Source organism: Globicephala melas, chromosome 1, assembly GCF_963455315.2.
Source record: "Globicephala melas chromosome 1, mGloMel1.2, whole genome shotgun sequence".
NCBI classification, from domain to species: domain Eukaryota; kingdom Metazoa; phylum Chordata; class Mammalia; order Artiodactyla; family Delphinidae; genus Globicephala; species Globicephala melas.
In genome coordinates, this window is record NC_083314.1 from 144,689,623 (window position 1) to 144,704,493 (window position 14,871).

The 14,871-nt window shown below is 35.9% G+C and overlaps 1 protein-coding gene across 3 annotated transcripts in view; it reads right to left on the bottom strand.

The window, feature by feature from the left end:
- Nucleotides 1–4,982: 4,982 nt before the first annotated feature.
- BTF3L4 (basic transcription factor 3 like 4) overlaps nt 4,983–14,871 on the bottom strand; it is a 28,881-nt gene continuing 18,992 nt past the window's right edge. For 2 of the 3 annotated variants that reach the window (XM_030870133.2, XM_070045179.1), the window contains 3 exons: nt 8,160–8,361; nt 7,241–7,300; nt 4,983–6,689 (listed from right to left, as the gene is read on the bottom strand). In XM_030870133.2, coding sequence (XP_030725993.1) covers nt 6,643–6,689; nt 7,241–7,300; nt 8,160–8,361 — 309 coding nt within the window. In that variant the 3' untranslated portion in view covers nt 4,983–6,642. Of the gene's footprint in view, nt 6,690–7,240; nt 7,301–8,159; nt 8,362–9,431; nt 9,665–14,871 lie in introns of all 3 variants that reach the window. The other variant, XM_060305566.1, reaches the window with a different exon arrangement.

Genomic DNA, 14,871 nt, shown 5'->3' on the forward strand with positions numbered 1-14,871 from the left:
ATTTCTCCACATCCTTGCCAACATTTGTTTTGTTTTTAATAGCAATTCTAATAGGTGTGGAGTGGTAGCTTATTGTGGTTTTGATTTGCATTTTCCTAATGATTAGTGATGTTGAACATCTTTTCATAGGCTTATTGTATATCTTCTTTGGAGAAATATCTATTCAAGTCTTTTGCTCATTTTTCAATTAGGCTGTTTTTTGTTGAGTTGTGGTTACTTATATATTGTGTATATTAATCCTTTATCAGATATATGATTTTCAAATATTGTCTCCCAGTCTGTGAGTTGCCTTTTTATTCTCGATAGTATCCTTTGATACACAAGTTTTTAATTTTGATACACTCCAATTTACCTATTTTTTCTTTTTTGGCTGTGCTTTTGGTGTCATATCAAAGCAATCATTGCCAAATTCAAACTCATGAAGGTTCCCTCTGTGTCTTCTTCTCAGGATTTTATAGTTTTAGTCTTATGTTTAGGTCTTTGATCCATTTTGAGTTAATTTTTGTCTGTAGTGTAAAGTACATCACATTCTTTTGCATGTGGATATACAGTTCTTTCAACACCATTTGTTGAAAAGACCATCCTTTCCCCATCGAATGGTCTTGGTACACTTGTCAAAAATCATTTGACCATACATATAAAGGTTTATTTCTGGGGTCTCTACTCTATTCCACTGCTCTGTATGTCTGTCCTTATGCCAGTACATTGTTTTGCTTGCTGTAACTCTGTAGTAAGTCTTGAAATCAGGAAATGAGTCCTCCAACTTTCTTTTTCTTTCTTTTTGGATATCTGGGACCCCTTAAGATTCCATATGAATTTTAGAACGAGTTTTCTTTTTTTCCTTAGCATGAATACTTTGTTCTTTTTATAACTTTTTAAAAATACTGAAATATATTTGATTTACAATATTGTGTTAGCTATATAACATAGTAGACTTTTTTTTTCAGAGTATATTCTAAGTTATTACAAGATATTGGGTATAATTCCCTGTGCTATACAGTAAATCCTTGTTGCTTATCTATTTTATGTATAGTAGTTTGTATCTATTAATCCCATACTCCTAATTTGTCCCTCTCCCAACTCCCCTTTGGTAACCTAAGTTTGTCTTCCATGTCTGAGTCTGTCTCTGTTTTGTATATAGATTCACATATTAGTTTTTAGATTCCATATATGAGTGATATCATATAGTATTTATCTTTTTCTGTCTGACTTATTTCACTAGGCATAATATTCTCTAGGTCCATCCATGTTGCTGCAAATGCCAATATTTTATTCTTTTTTATGACTAATATTCCATTGTATATGTATCACAACTTCTTAAGCCAATCATAAGTTGATGGGCACTTGGGTTGCTTCCACATATTGGCTATGGTAAATAGTGCTATGAACATTGGGGTACATGTGTCTTTTTGAATTAGAGTTTTTATTTTTTCCGGATATATACCCAGGAGTGGAATTGCTAGATGATATGGTAGTTATAGTTTTTGAAGGAAACTCCATCTATTTTCCATAGTGGCTGCACCAATTTACATTCCCACCAACAGTTAGAATGGGTTTTTCTATTTCTGCAAAAAAATTTATTAGGGTTTTCATAGGGATTGCATTGACTCAGTAGATCTCTCTGGGTAGTATTTACATCTTAATAACATTAAGTCTTCCAATCCATGAATATGGGATGTCAGTTCCTTTATGTATATCCTAATTTATTTTAACAATATTTTGTAGTTTTCAATGTACAAGTCTCTTGCTTCCTTGGTAAAGTTTATTTCTAAGTATTTTATTCTTTTTGATTCTATTGTGAATGGAATTATTTTCTTAATCTACTTTTTGGATTGTTCATTGTCAGTGTATAGAAATGCAGCTGCTTTTGTGTGTTGGTTTTGTATCCTGCAGCTTTGCTGAATTCATTTATTAGTTCTACTTTTTTTGTGGGCTAGTTTATTTAAACGCATTAAAAAAAAGTGTGGCTGCAGGATAAATTCATCACCATCTTGTTCAAGTGTATATTTTTCTTTAACAAGGTAACCCTAAAAGGATGCAAAATTTTGAGAGCAAACACCAGTGCCAAGAAGATTAACATATGTAACCTAAGAATTTTTGCCCATATACCACCATCAAAGATCCCGTCCCAGGTTTGCAAAATACCCAATTATTAAGTTCATAAAACTCAACTCCTGAATATATACAAAAATTACAAATCCTACTTGTAAAAAAACCCTCAAACTTACTGAGTAATCCTTAAGATTTGACTTTCAGGCTAATATTGAGTGGTATTTGATGAGGATATCCATCTAGAGGCCACAAAAACATAATTTTTATTTCAATAAATATTTGTTGAATGGTGTAGGGTGATGTTTAGAATTTAAACTCTGGAATTTGATAGATCTAGATTAGAATTCTGGTTCTCTCACCTGTTAGTTGTGTTGGTACTTCCCTAAACCATTTTTGCTCCACTTTAAAAGTGAGACCATAATATCTGCCCCACTGAACTGTGTTAAATGAGATAACTCTATTCAGTAAATGTTATTATGATTGTAAGTAGACTACATGTTGTCACTATGCTAGATATTGGGAATAAAAGATGTGTGACACACTATCTGCCATCAAGGTGCTCACAATCTAGATGGGAAAACTAAAAAGAAAATCAAGTAATCTCAATATTGTACTACAGTAAAAAAATATGTGCAAAAGGATGCAAGCTTGAAACAGAGTGGTATGTTGGAGATAAATGTAAGGCTATGACATGCTCAGATATGAAATTTAGGTTGTTTGGCTCCTATGTAAAGGATGGATTGGAGCAAGTGAATCATAAGCAAGCCCAGTAAGGGGGCTATGATAATCTAGGCAAACTCTGTGTGGCAGAACAATACAGACTGAACAGGAGGGTGGCAGTGTAGAATGGAGCTTTGCTGTGCCTAGAAATATAAGCTCCTTTCTGCCATGGCTTGGGAGATAACACACTTTAATCATCTTTCATCTTCACCTTAATCATTTAGGGAGTTCTAAGGAACCCTGTTTGATTCAGGGACCATTTACAGTGGAGGAAAACAGGCTCAGATAGCAAGGCCATCATTACACTAATATAGGGGCATTAGTCACATTATATTCTATGAAAATGGCAACCCCTGGGACACAGCAAATATGAATGGTGAACCCCCCAAGTTGTGCATTACAGTAGCCCTACTGGAAAGATTATAACATAGTAGGTAATGGAACTGACCTCTATCTAAAAACCTGTGCATTTCCTACTATTCCATACTATGTCTTTTTAATTAAATTAATTAATTAATTTTGGCTGCATTGGTTCTTCATTGCTGCATGTGCCCCTTCTCTAGCTGTGGCGAGCAGGAGTTACTCTTTGTTGTGGTGCACAGGCTTCTGGCTGCAGTGGCTTCTCTTGCTGCAGAGCACAGGCTCTAGGTGCATGGGCTTCAGTAGTTGCACCACATGGGCTCAGTAGTTGTGGCACGCAGGCCCTAGAGCACATGGGCTTCAACAGTTGTGGCACGTGGGCTCTAGGGCGTGAGGGCTTCAGTAGTTGTGGCTCATGGGCTCTAGAGCACAGGCTCCGTAGTTGTGGCGCACAGGCTTAGTTGCTCTGTGGCATGTGGGATCTTCCCAGACCAGGGATTGAACCCATGTCCCCTGCATTGGCAGATGGATTCTTAACCACTGCACCACCAGAGAAGTCCCTATCCCACACTATGTCTTCTCATAATATTGTATTTATGGATATATAACACCCTTAGGTTTAAACACTGAATTAAAACAAAGAAACAAATCAAACACATCCCAATATGGGTTTTCACAAGAACCTGGTAGGCTTATTAAAATTAATTTAATGGAATCCCATAAATACTAGTTATTTAACAACAAATCAAGATGCTTGATGTATTCTTAAACCATTACTTAATGGGAAAAATAAGTGTAAAACAAATATAAGGTCCCAACTGCTTACTTTGGGCTTCCCCAAAACAGATAAATGAGGAGCTTTATAAAAACGGAAAGGACTAACCATAAAAATTAAGATTATCAATCAACTTTCTATAGACATTTCTTGAATTATCTCAATATTTTAAGGTGAATTTCCCCAGAAAATTCTTCTATAGTTATCTTGGCAATAAATACATAACCTTAGTAAAAAGTAAATATTTAGTAACTACTTCATATATTAAAAAAACTATATAATTCATATTTATGCCAAGAACACTACAATTTATAGAAATTTCATCCACATTCTTACCTATGCCTACTCACTCTGAAGGCAGGAACATTTCTTTGGGTTGAGTCAGGATCTCGATATGCTTTGTCCAGGAAAAGGGAAAGTATGAAAATATAAAACAAAAAAGAGTATTGGCTCATTGTATACAAGAGAGGGCAGCCATTAAGAGTTATTGTCAACAGGATAAAAGGAAATACTGACCAGAGCTCCTCTGGGTGAGCAGTTAAAATATGATCAAAATGTAAAAGAGGAAGAAGTATATACACACGAAGAACTTTTATGAGTATTGATAAAAAGACATTTCTGAAAAATGATAAAATACCTCCTTGAGGATTTTCAGAAATGAGATTCACAGAACTACAGGAGCAGAAGAAATGTTGATTTGGAAACATCTCATTTGACTGATGATGAATTTCAAAGTCATTAGGTTAGGTGACCTACCCAAGGTCATACGGTTAATGCCAGAGTTTGGACTAGGATCCAATTCTCCTGAATTCCACATGAGCGCTTCTTCCCCCCATTTCGTATACTACCTCTTAAGTTTCCCTAACCACTTGAAGTCCCCTTAACTCTCTCTGCCCCACAATGTGCCCTTTGGGGACAGTCAGAGGAACAGCATTCTGGACTATGTAGACCATGTAGAGCTACTGATCTAACAATGGATGAAGCATAATTTCAAAAAAAGACTAGGTTGAAATTCATTTGGGGGTGAGGAGCAGAGGGAAAATACAAAAGAAGTAAATTCTGTAGACAACAAAAAGAGAAGCACAAGAGGAAATATTATCCTCTTTTGTTATTTTATTACTGTTATTTTATTTTGTAGTTAACTCCATATATTATATAAAACATAACAGGGAAAATCAACAAATGTATAAAATAAATTGAGGTGTCTGGATGGAAAAAAATACAAGACCTTTGCCTTCGTGTTTATAGATCTCTTGATATGTTGGTCTTGCACTAGAGATATCAAATAAAGATATCTAGCTTGAAACAAAAGTTGATATGCTGCAAGGTTAAGCCATAGTTTGATGATGGGCCATGATAGACTTTCTAAATCTTATCCTTAAATATTGGCTATAACAAATGCTGATATAACAAAGTGCAAGCTTTTATAAGACGGCAAGAGGGAAGCGTCAATGAATGAATGCAACTTACCTCCAAGTCCTCTGAAAGGAGGTGAAAAAATAAATACTGTGTTTTACAAGTGTTCCCCCAAAGCATTACTCTAAGCATGCAGGAGGATGCTATGAGCAGCTACAATAGTAAGATCCAATCCAGAGGTAGGTTCAAGGCCAAGAGTAGAGGAGTGGTTGAAGAAATCCTCCTGGGGCCAGTACCATTTCATAGAATGCCCATTTGTGCTGGGGAATGAGTCTATGGCCCATTTTTTCTGATTCAAAAGGACATTCCCAATTTCAACCTTGCTGAAAAAGAGGCATTTTTGCACCTGCTATTAAGAACAGCTAGGATACAGGATAAGGCTGGCATAAAATTATTTAGCAAGCACATGCTAGCTATTCCAGTTTGAAATCTACCAAACTGTAAAATCAAAAGAATAAGAAGTTGAAGATGGAGCTGTTGTTCCTCAAGATGTGGGAACAATCTTACAAAAAGAGGGATTAGGCACTCACTTAACTCTATATGGAGAACATCCTTCTCAGGCTAGATGGAAGATGAGGAAGAGCATTACTAAAGGCTAACCAGGCCATTTAGAGACCAAAAGGGGAGAAAACAAGGCATTTAGGACAAAAACTAGTAGAAGAAATTCCTCTGGGTCTAACTAGGTAAGTGAATCTAAGGCAACTGCACCAAAGATATGCTACCCATTATGCCAGCATGAAGCTGGTGACAAAATATCTCAAGACATTTTAAACCCAGAAAAATGTATGAGAAATATGTTAACGAAGCAAATTAAAACCAAACCTCCAAGGGTAAAATCTCCTGATTTGAAATCCAAGATACTCACTTTTCATTAATTCTGTGCATCATTAGAAAAAATAAAAAGTAACAAATGTAAAGATTTGTTTTATTTCTACTGGGGTAAGGAGGAGGATAAATAAAACTGTTTTCCAATTTGCTCTCCACTGTATACACACATACCCACACACATACATACACATACACACACTAAAAATACCCCAACAAAAAACAAAACAAAAAAACCAAGAATCAAAACCCAAAACACCCTCAAACTGCACCAACACTTCGTATTTTGACCAAAAGAATAGATCCTGGGAGGAAGTGCAAAATGCAAAATCAAATGATCGAAAAATGCTGAACAAACAGCATTATTAATATACAAAATATTTATATTACTGAACTAGTAACAGCTGATGTTCTCCGTGTCTGTAAAACTTTGGAACCACATAGCTGATTTGTTAAATCTAGTCCATGCCAGCTTCCAAAAACCAGAAAAAATTTTAGTTAGCTTCATTCTTTGATGCCTCATCAAAATTTTCTACGAGATCTGAAAAAAAAAGTAAATAAGTTAAAGATACACAAAAAGACAAAGAGGTAAAAATGCAATTACTAACTTCTAGCCTAACAAAAACAAAATTGTTGCTACTAGAATTAGCCTGAAAACATATAAGAGGCAGAAATGAATTGGTGGCATTTCACTAATAATGCTTCATTTATTTGCTTAAAACAAAAACCCTAAGGAAATGTTAGTCTTCTTTTGCCTATGCAAACTAAGGTGACTAGCATCTCATTTCATATGTCAATCATAATTCCTACAGAAATGTTGTAACAATAACTATGCAAATTTATAATCACAATGATTCCAATTTAATAAAGGCAGATTCCAATTTAATAAATGCAGCAGAGCTTTGTGTGACAATTTCTAAGTTCTGAACGGGAGGGCTTTTATCCTGTTTCATTAGATCGTATGCACATCGTTGTGAATCCATTTAAATTCACAAGCTCACCATTAACAAAAAACTGAAAAATGATCATGCAATGAATTAAATGAGATAAACAGGATGCTAAAAATCTTAAAACTGAAGAAATGTCACCTACCTGGAACATCATCATCCTCCTCATCAATGTCTTCTGGTTTTGGTGTTTTGCTATCCAACACTACAAAAAGTTTATTTTAAAATTAGCCATTGAGAACAAAGACCCTTACCAAACACTTGTAATGTTTATCCTTTTTTCCTGTCTACATAGTTCTGGAAACAAATCTTACATAGTTGTTCAGAAAAAGCTAAATATTGCCTAATCTAAATGCCATATTTTTTTACTTGATACTAAAATTAATAAAAGTTTAACTTCATTAGATATACACTAAATATGGTTGGCAATTTCAATGGGTAGTGAAGGTAAAACTTACATGCAAAGTGGAATAATTTAGGTGAGTTTAAATAAAGACATTATAGTTAATTAATTCTCCAAATTCCATATTCTCCAAATAAAAAATCAACATTCAAGATTTTTTCCATCTTTTTTGGTGTAAAACTATCTAGTTTTGTAGTATTAGCACTGAACTAATAGGCTCTGATGTTTTAGGGATGACAAGACACATTTGAAATCAGAACTATCTTGGACACTCAGAACTTATGGTTGCTGCATCTATAGCACAATCAACAATATTCAATGAAAATATAGTTCTGTGATAACATTATCGTCTTGTTGTCATTAGTCAGAAGTGAATACCAAATCAACTGTTTATAAAATGTGGCCTGCAGATCCTGGCACTTTCCTTTTAGGTAATTACCTCCCAACACTCTATATTACTACCAAAATGTATCTGAATATTCTACATGCTACACTGCATAATTATTAAAGGAACAAACTCAAAAATTTATGAAGCATACAATATTATAAAAAGTAAAATTTATGTACAGGCAAATCCTTCTAGCATAAAATGGACACACCTTTTAAATCATTAGGTTAAGTAAGGTGAGGAGGGAAAGAGGTACTAAATTGAAATACCTACCTTGCCGAGGGAACTGTTCAGCTAACTTCCTAAGACTTGTTAAGCTGTCAGCACCAAGCTGACTTAATATTCCAGGAAGCATTTCTGTGATTGGTTTGGCTTCAGCATGGCCAGTAATCGCAAAGGTGTTAGCAGAAAGGGAAGCTTGGACTTTGGGATTGTTGAAATGAATAACTGTCCCATCATCTTTAATCATGTTCACCTGTGTGATCACAGAAAAAAATGTATTTCACATATTTGGTACAACTTTAAAAATGTTTTAGAGAACATTTTATCCAATTACTGATTTTTACTTGGTAGTTAGTTATGCAATCCCAATGTAGTAATTATGTAAGCCGTGGATTTTGGTGGAAAAAAACCCTAGTGACAAAGTAAAATAATGTACATGGCATAAATTACTAGGATGGTCAAGAAATAGTCATTTTATTATAGAATCTAAAATTATTATTATTATTACTGGCCACGCCACATGGCTTGTGGGATCTTAGGTCCCCGACCAGGGATCAAACCTAGGCACATGGCAGTGAAAGCACTAAGTCCTAACCACTGGACCAGGGAATTCCTAGAATCTAGATTTTAAATTCAAAGATTTCTACTGCGAGGAAGAAGTTCATGCCCACATTTTTAAAAAATGGAGTTATCAGCCACGAATTGGCTTCATAATGAAATTACCCATTATCTTAATTTATACTAGCAAACTAAATCAATAGATACTATTGTATCTGTACAATAGTCAGCAACTTACTTATGGGACAGGTTGTAAGGGGGTAATAGTGTATGGTAAAAATAACCACTGAAAACCCATAAAGAACACTCAGAAATTTAATCAATCAGGTGTTTCACTCCTTTGAATACTTAGTAAATTTACAAAAGTTTCAACTTGTTCTCTTCATGTCTTTCTTTGTAGAGGATTTTGTCAGTTTCTCTGATTTTTAAGTGTAGCTTCTCAACAACCTTCAAAAACCCTTGTAAATGACAAGGAAGTTCTCCCACCCAGTCGCCTGGCCATCTGAACATTTATCAATTACTAGGAGACCTTTAAAACCATCCTCACATTCTCTCTATAGCTTTCACCAATATGAACTGACTGTTTCAGATTTAATTTCATTCATTGCCTAGGACTCACTGAAAAGGAAGGCTGAATGTGCATGCACTGTGTAAAATGTTATTTTTCTCTCTCACTCTGTGTTTTAGTAGAGTTGTATTTGCATATAAGTTAAATGTGTAAATAATGTGATTCCACTATGTAGTTGATTTCACTGGGTAAGTTACCTTGGTGGTAACATGCTTATTATATAAAAAGGTTACGAAAGTTAACTCTTGGCTACTTTAGAAGCATTTCATGATCCATCCAAAAACTGCCCTTGTCACAATCAAGCAGAGATGCTGAGTGTTCTCCATGGTCAGTGCAAGTGGGCTTTTCTTCCTCAGAGGTGATCACCACCACTGATAGACAGCACCAGAAAGGAAGGGGAAGAAAGGGGCTTCTAAATTTCAGGCAAGACCTGGAACACAGAGAAAATAAAGGCAAATCCCCTAGAAAATTGTAACTAAACCCCACAAATATTACACAGAGTAAGCATTCAATCTAGCTGTCCTGAACAAAAATCATCACAAGTTAAAAATAATTTACATTAACTTTAGAAAAAGATAAACTATGTACTTCTGAAGATAATTACTGTTTAAGTAGAAAAGTTAAATGGAAAAATGGCTGAAAATATAGGAGAGGAATGGCTTGAGAAGGCAGTGGCATAGTAGATATGAAATGGGATGCTGCTCTGGATCTATCCTAGAATCACATAATTTTAATATGGGAAAAGAATAAAGATATGGTAGGACTATATTTTCCAAACCAAGACCAAATCACTTTATTTAATAAAGGATTTCTATAATACTTCCAGGTGTGAAAAGAGCCTCAAACATTGTAATATGAGATATTTTTTACTTACAAACATTGAAGTCACAAGAGATTTGAAATCAATATTGTTCCAAAAAAGTCAGGCCATATATTTGGTGAATTGAGAGGTCTTCTAGTTCAAATCTCTTGTTAAAGAAATAAATACTAAAGACAAGAGCTCTTGGTTAAGCAACATACCCAAGGACAAATAGCTGGTTATGTGCAAACCCAGAACTTGAACCTGGATTTCCCAACTTTGTTTAGTTTCCTTCCTATGATGTCATTCTCATTCTTAAAACACTTATTTGTCTATAAAAATTCAATTCTGTGGCACCATAAAAGCTTGTCAGAGAAATATTTATCTCAGAATGTAAGCTAAATAACAGCTGATATATGGATAATATATACCTTACCGGCAGCAAAATAAGAGGCTAACATGGGGCAAAAAACAATAAATAAATTCATGAATTTTCCTTCTGTTCAACCTTCTTTTCCAAAGGCTAAATGTTAAGTCATATTTTACAGCCTGATGTAGGTCTTTGTAGTTTAAAATATGTTGTTTGAGTTTGGTGTGAAAAGCAATATGAATGCCATCCCAGACTGTGAAATACAAATAAATTTATTAATCGTTGTTTTAAATGGGGTTGTATAAAAGATGTAGCTTCATGAACAGAAAGGTCCAGAATCGGGTGGAGAGTTTAGTTTTAGAATAGAGAGAATGAAATACTAGAAGTTAAAAAGGCCAGAATATTTTATTTCTATCTAACATTCCTTCCCCTCTACTGAGCAAATGACATGGTTATCTAAGGCTCCTAGATACAGGCTATTAGAACTATCAAAGGATTAATTGTTGGGCTGAGCAAGATCAGTTAGACACTTCCCAACTCTTAGAGGCAAAAAGAGGGATAAGGAATTTGTTAAATTCACAAAGCAAATTGTATGCATTTCATATGAAGACTTCACTTCCCCCCAGTGATTTTACTGCTGTTTGGTCTACGTAAATCATACAATCTATATACAGTATAATAACAAGGAGCAGAGAAATAAACAAAGACTATTAAACTAGCTACTACAACAGCACTCAGGTCCCTCTTTCAATCGATCAAGCATCCCATTTATGTCAGTGTTTTTTCCACTTAACAGGTAGCTCAGGTAAAGAATGCTACTTGAGTTATGGAGGAAGAGGCATTTAAAAATTTTTTTAAATTTTTTATTTTTGGCTGCGTTGGGTCTTCATTGCCACGTGAGCTTTCTCTAGTTGCGGCGAGCGGGGGCTACCCTTCGTTGCAGAGCACGGGCTCTAGGCACATGGGTTTCAGTAGTTGTGGCTCAAGGGCTCTAGACTCAGGCTCAGTAGTTGTGGCACACGGGCTTAGCTGCTCCGCGGCATGTGGGATCATCCTGGCCCAGGGCTCGAACCCGTATCCCCTGCATTGGCAGCCAGATTCTTAACCACTGTGCCACCAGGGAAGTCCCGAAGAGGCATTTTTTTGACCCCAGTCCAAAACTCCAGATGCCCTTGCTCTTATTTTTTGCTCTAATTAATACTGACATGTCTTGTAGTTACCAGAAAATACTTTGTCCTCTCATGCATAGTGCACTTACATATGCTGTTTTCACTGTTTAGAACCCTTTTCTGCTTCTCCACATTGTAAGTTCCCATTTATCCAAGACCTGGGTCAAATGCTTCTTTTTCTGTGAAAACTTAAGGTGGTTTATTCACCTTCTGCACTTCATGGAAACTGATATTATATAGAATTATCTTGTAGTATAATTGTGTTTGTAATCTTTGACCTTACTAGAAGGTGAACTCCTTGAGATCAGAGGCCATTCATTGCCTTACGAGATACAGTATCCCCCCAATTGTCAGCACCTAATAGTCACTCAAATTTGCTGAATGGACACCTCCTATAAAACTTATTCTAAAATCATGGATGCTGTCAGATCTCACTTCCCCAAATGCTAGATGAAGGGTCATATTAAGGTTTAGAAATAGCACCAGTAGTGCCCCCAATGAAGACATCCAGAACCTCCTGGGCTGTATTTTTGGCCTGACTTTTCCTATTGTTCTGCCCTTTCAGAATCAGCCCAACTGCTCTATAGAATTGAGGGCTATTTTAGGTCATTCCGGGCAACTGCTGGGTGCCCCAATTACGCTACTTATCAAAACCTTAACAACCCCTGCCCTTGCTGGCCTTTGAGTAGGGCACATATATTAACTATAGCAGCCTTCTAGCTGGTAAAGCTGATGCTCACTTTATTCCTACACAGCAATAAGTTTTCATGGCTATAAGGAGGCTTACAAAGCTATGATTGACTCCACAGCTCTTGCCGGCAACTAACTGCCCTCTCAGTTCAGAGAGGGGGTTTAAATTCTTATGCTATGTAATTTTTGTTTGTTTGTTTCAAAGTCCCCACTAGGCCAGTTAGCTGCAGTTCATAACTGTCTCAAAATCAAGTTTTATTGCTACTCCTTCCTGTATGTAGTGGCACTTAAATGTTTATTAGGAAATTAATCTTTTATTGCCTTCCTGCTATATTTTAATGGGGTGAAATAACAGACATTTTAAGAATAAGACACGTGTCTGGATTGTGTAAGGCTAAGGGATGTCAGATTTTGAGGATTATGGCCTTTGCACACACTCCCATAAGTCAGTATCTTTCACATTCAATCCTTTTAAGCTCAGCACCTGCTTATATCTAAAGGCTAGTATGAAGCATAACCCATTATTACTAATATAAGTGAAAGCTAACAGACATTATTAGACTATATGATATGCCGGGATCATTTTCTCTTATGCTCTGGTGGCAGGAGTCTGATGAGATGGATTCTCTGTAGCTATGCTGTAGATAGCATAAAACGGCATGTCCTTTCTGAAAATCAATTTGGCAATATGGATGAAGAGTTCTAAAAATGTTCATGATCTTTCAGTCAGCAACTGTATTTCCAAGAATCTGTCTTAAGGAACTTGGAGATGAAGATAAATATTTATGTATATAAAAGTCCAACATGTGAGTCTTTACTATCAAAGCATTATAATGCATAATAAATAAAGAATGTTAAATTATGGTATGGTCATATATTGGAATACATGTAGACATTTAGACTGACAATTAAGAAGAATTTTTTAATGACATGAAACAATTTTTATAATATAATACTATTTGGAAAAGGAAGGATTCCAAATTGTACATCTAACTGTAGTCTCAGATATACTAAATATATATGCATATAAAGATAGGAAAGAAATATAAGACTAATAGTAGTTATTTCTTTGTAGTGGAGTTATGACTGAATGCTAATATCTTTTTCATATTTTCTGCATACCCTTAACTTTCTATGATGACAATGTATTTTTATGGGGGAGGGGTGGAAGCTATTTTAAAAACAAAAGATGTTCATCAATAAACAAATGGATAAAATGTGGTATTACCCATAGAATGGAATATTAGTCAGCTATAAAAGGAGTGAAGTTCTGGTACATGCTAAACATGGATGAACCTTGAAAATATGCTAAGTGAAGTAAGCCAGACATGAAAGGACAACTATTACATGATTCGACTTACATGAAATATCTACAGCAGGCAAATCCAGAGACAGAAAGTAAGAGATTATCAGAAGCTGGGGGAAAGGGGAATGGGGAGTTATTGCTTAATGGGTACAGAGTTTCTATTTGGGATGATGAAAAATTTGGAAATAGATGATGGTGGTGGTTGCATAACATTGTGAGTGTAATTAATGCCACTGAATTGTACACTTAAAATTGGCTAAAATGAGAATCTAATTCTGGAGTTCTCTGGTGGATCAATGAGTCTGAACTTTTAAAAGCAACCTATATGGTTCTGAAGAAAGTGGTCCCAAGACCAATTCTGAGAACTATTAATGGAGCAAATAAAGAATGCTAGTGACAAAATTTTGAGGAAATAATAGTTTTAGTGGGATGGAAAACAAAAGGAGACAGCAAAGGAAATAAGGATACAATGAAGTAGGAGAAAGGACAAGAAGCAAAGCATAGAATTTTAAGGAAAGTCTTGGCAAATGCTGCAGAGTATCAGTGAAATGATGATGGAGAGGAAGCAGAATAACAGGTGAAATCATCTCTAGAAGAAAGAAGGGGAGGGACTTCCCTGGTGGTCCAGTGGTAAAGAATCTGCCTTCCAACACAGGGGACATGGGTTCGATCCCTGGTTGGGGAACTAAGATTCCACATGCCGCGGGCAACTAAGCCCGCATGCCACAGCTACGGAGCATGTGTGCCACAAACTACAGAGCCCACGTGCTCTGGAGCCCATGCGCCACAACTATAGAGTCCACACACCACAATTAGAGAGAGAAAACCCACACACTACAACTAGATAGAAGCCCGTGAGCCTCAATGAAGAGCCCGTGTGTCGCAACAAAAGATCCTGCGTGCCACAATGAAGATCCCACATGCCGCAACAAAGATCCGATGCAGCCAAAAATAAAAGACAAATAAATAAATATTAAAAAAAAGAGAATTCTCTAGGAAAAAAAAAAGAAAGAAGGGGAAATTGGGAACCGAGAGAGGCCGAGACAGCAGAGTAGAAAGACCCCTAAGCTCATTTCCTCTCACAAGCAACATCATAACTAACTACAGAACAACCATTGATAAAAAAGACTGGAACCCACCAGAAAAGATCTTCTGTAACTAAAGACATAAAAAAGGAACCACAACGAGACATGTAGGAGGGGCACATTTGAGATATAATCAAATCCCATACCCACTGGGTGGGCGACTGGAGAGTAATTATATTATAGAGGTTCTCCTACAGAAGTGAGGGTTCTGAGCCCCA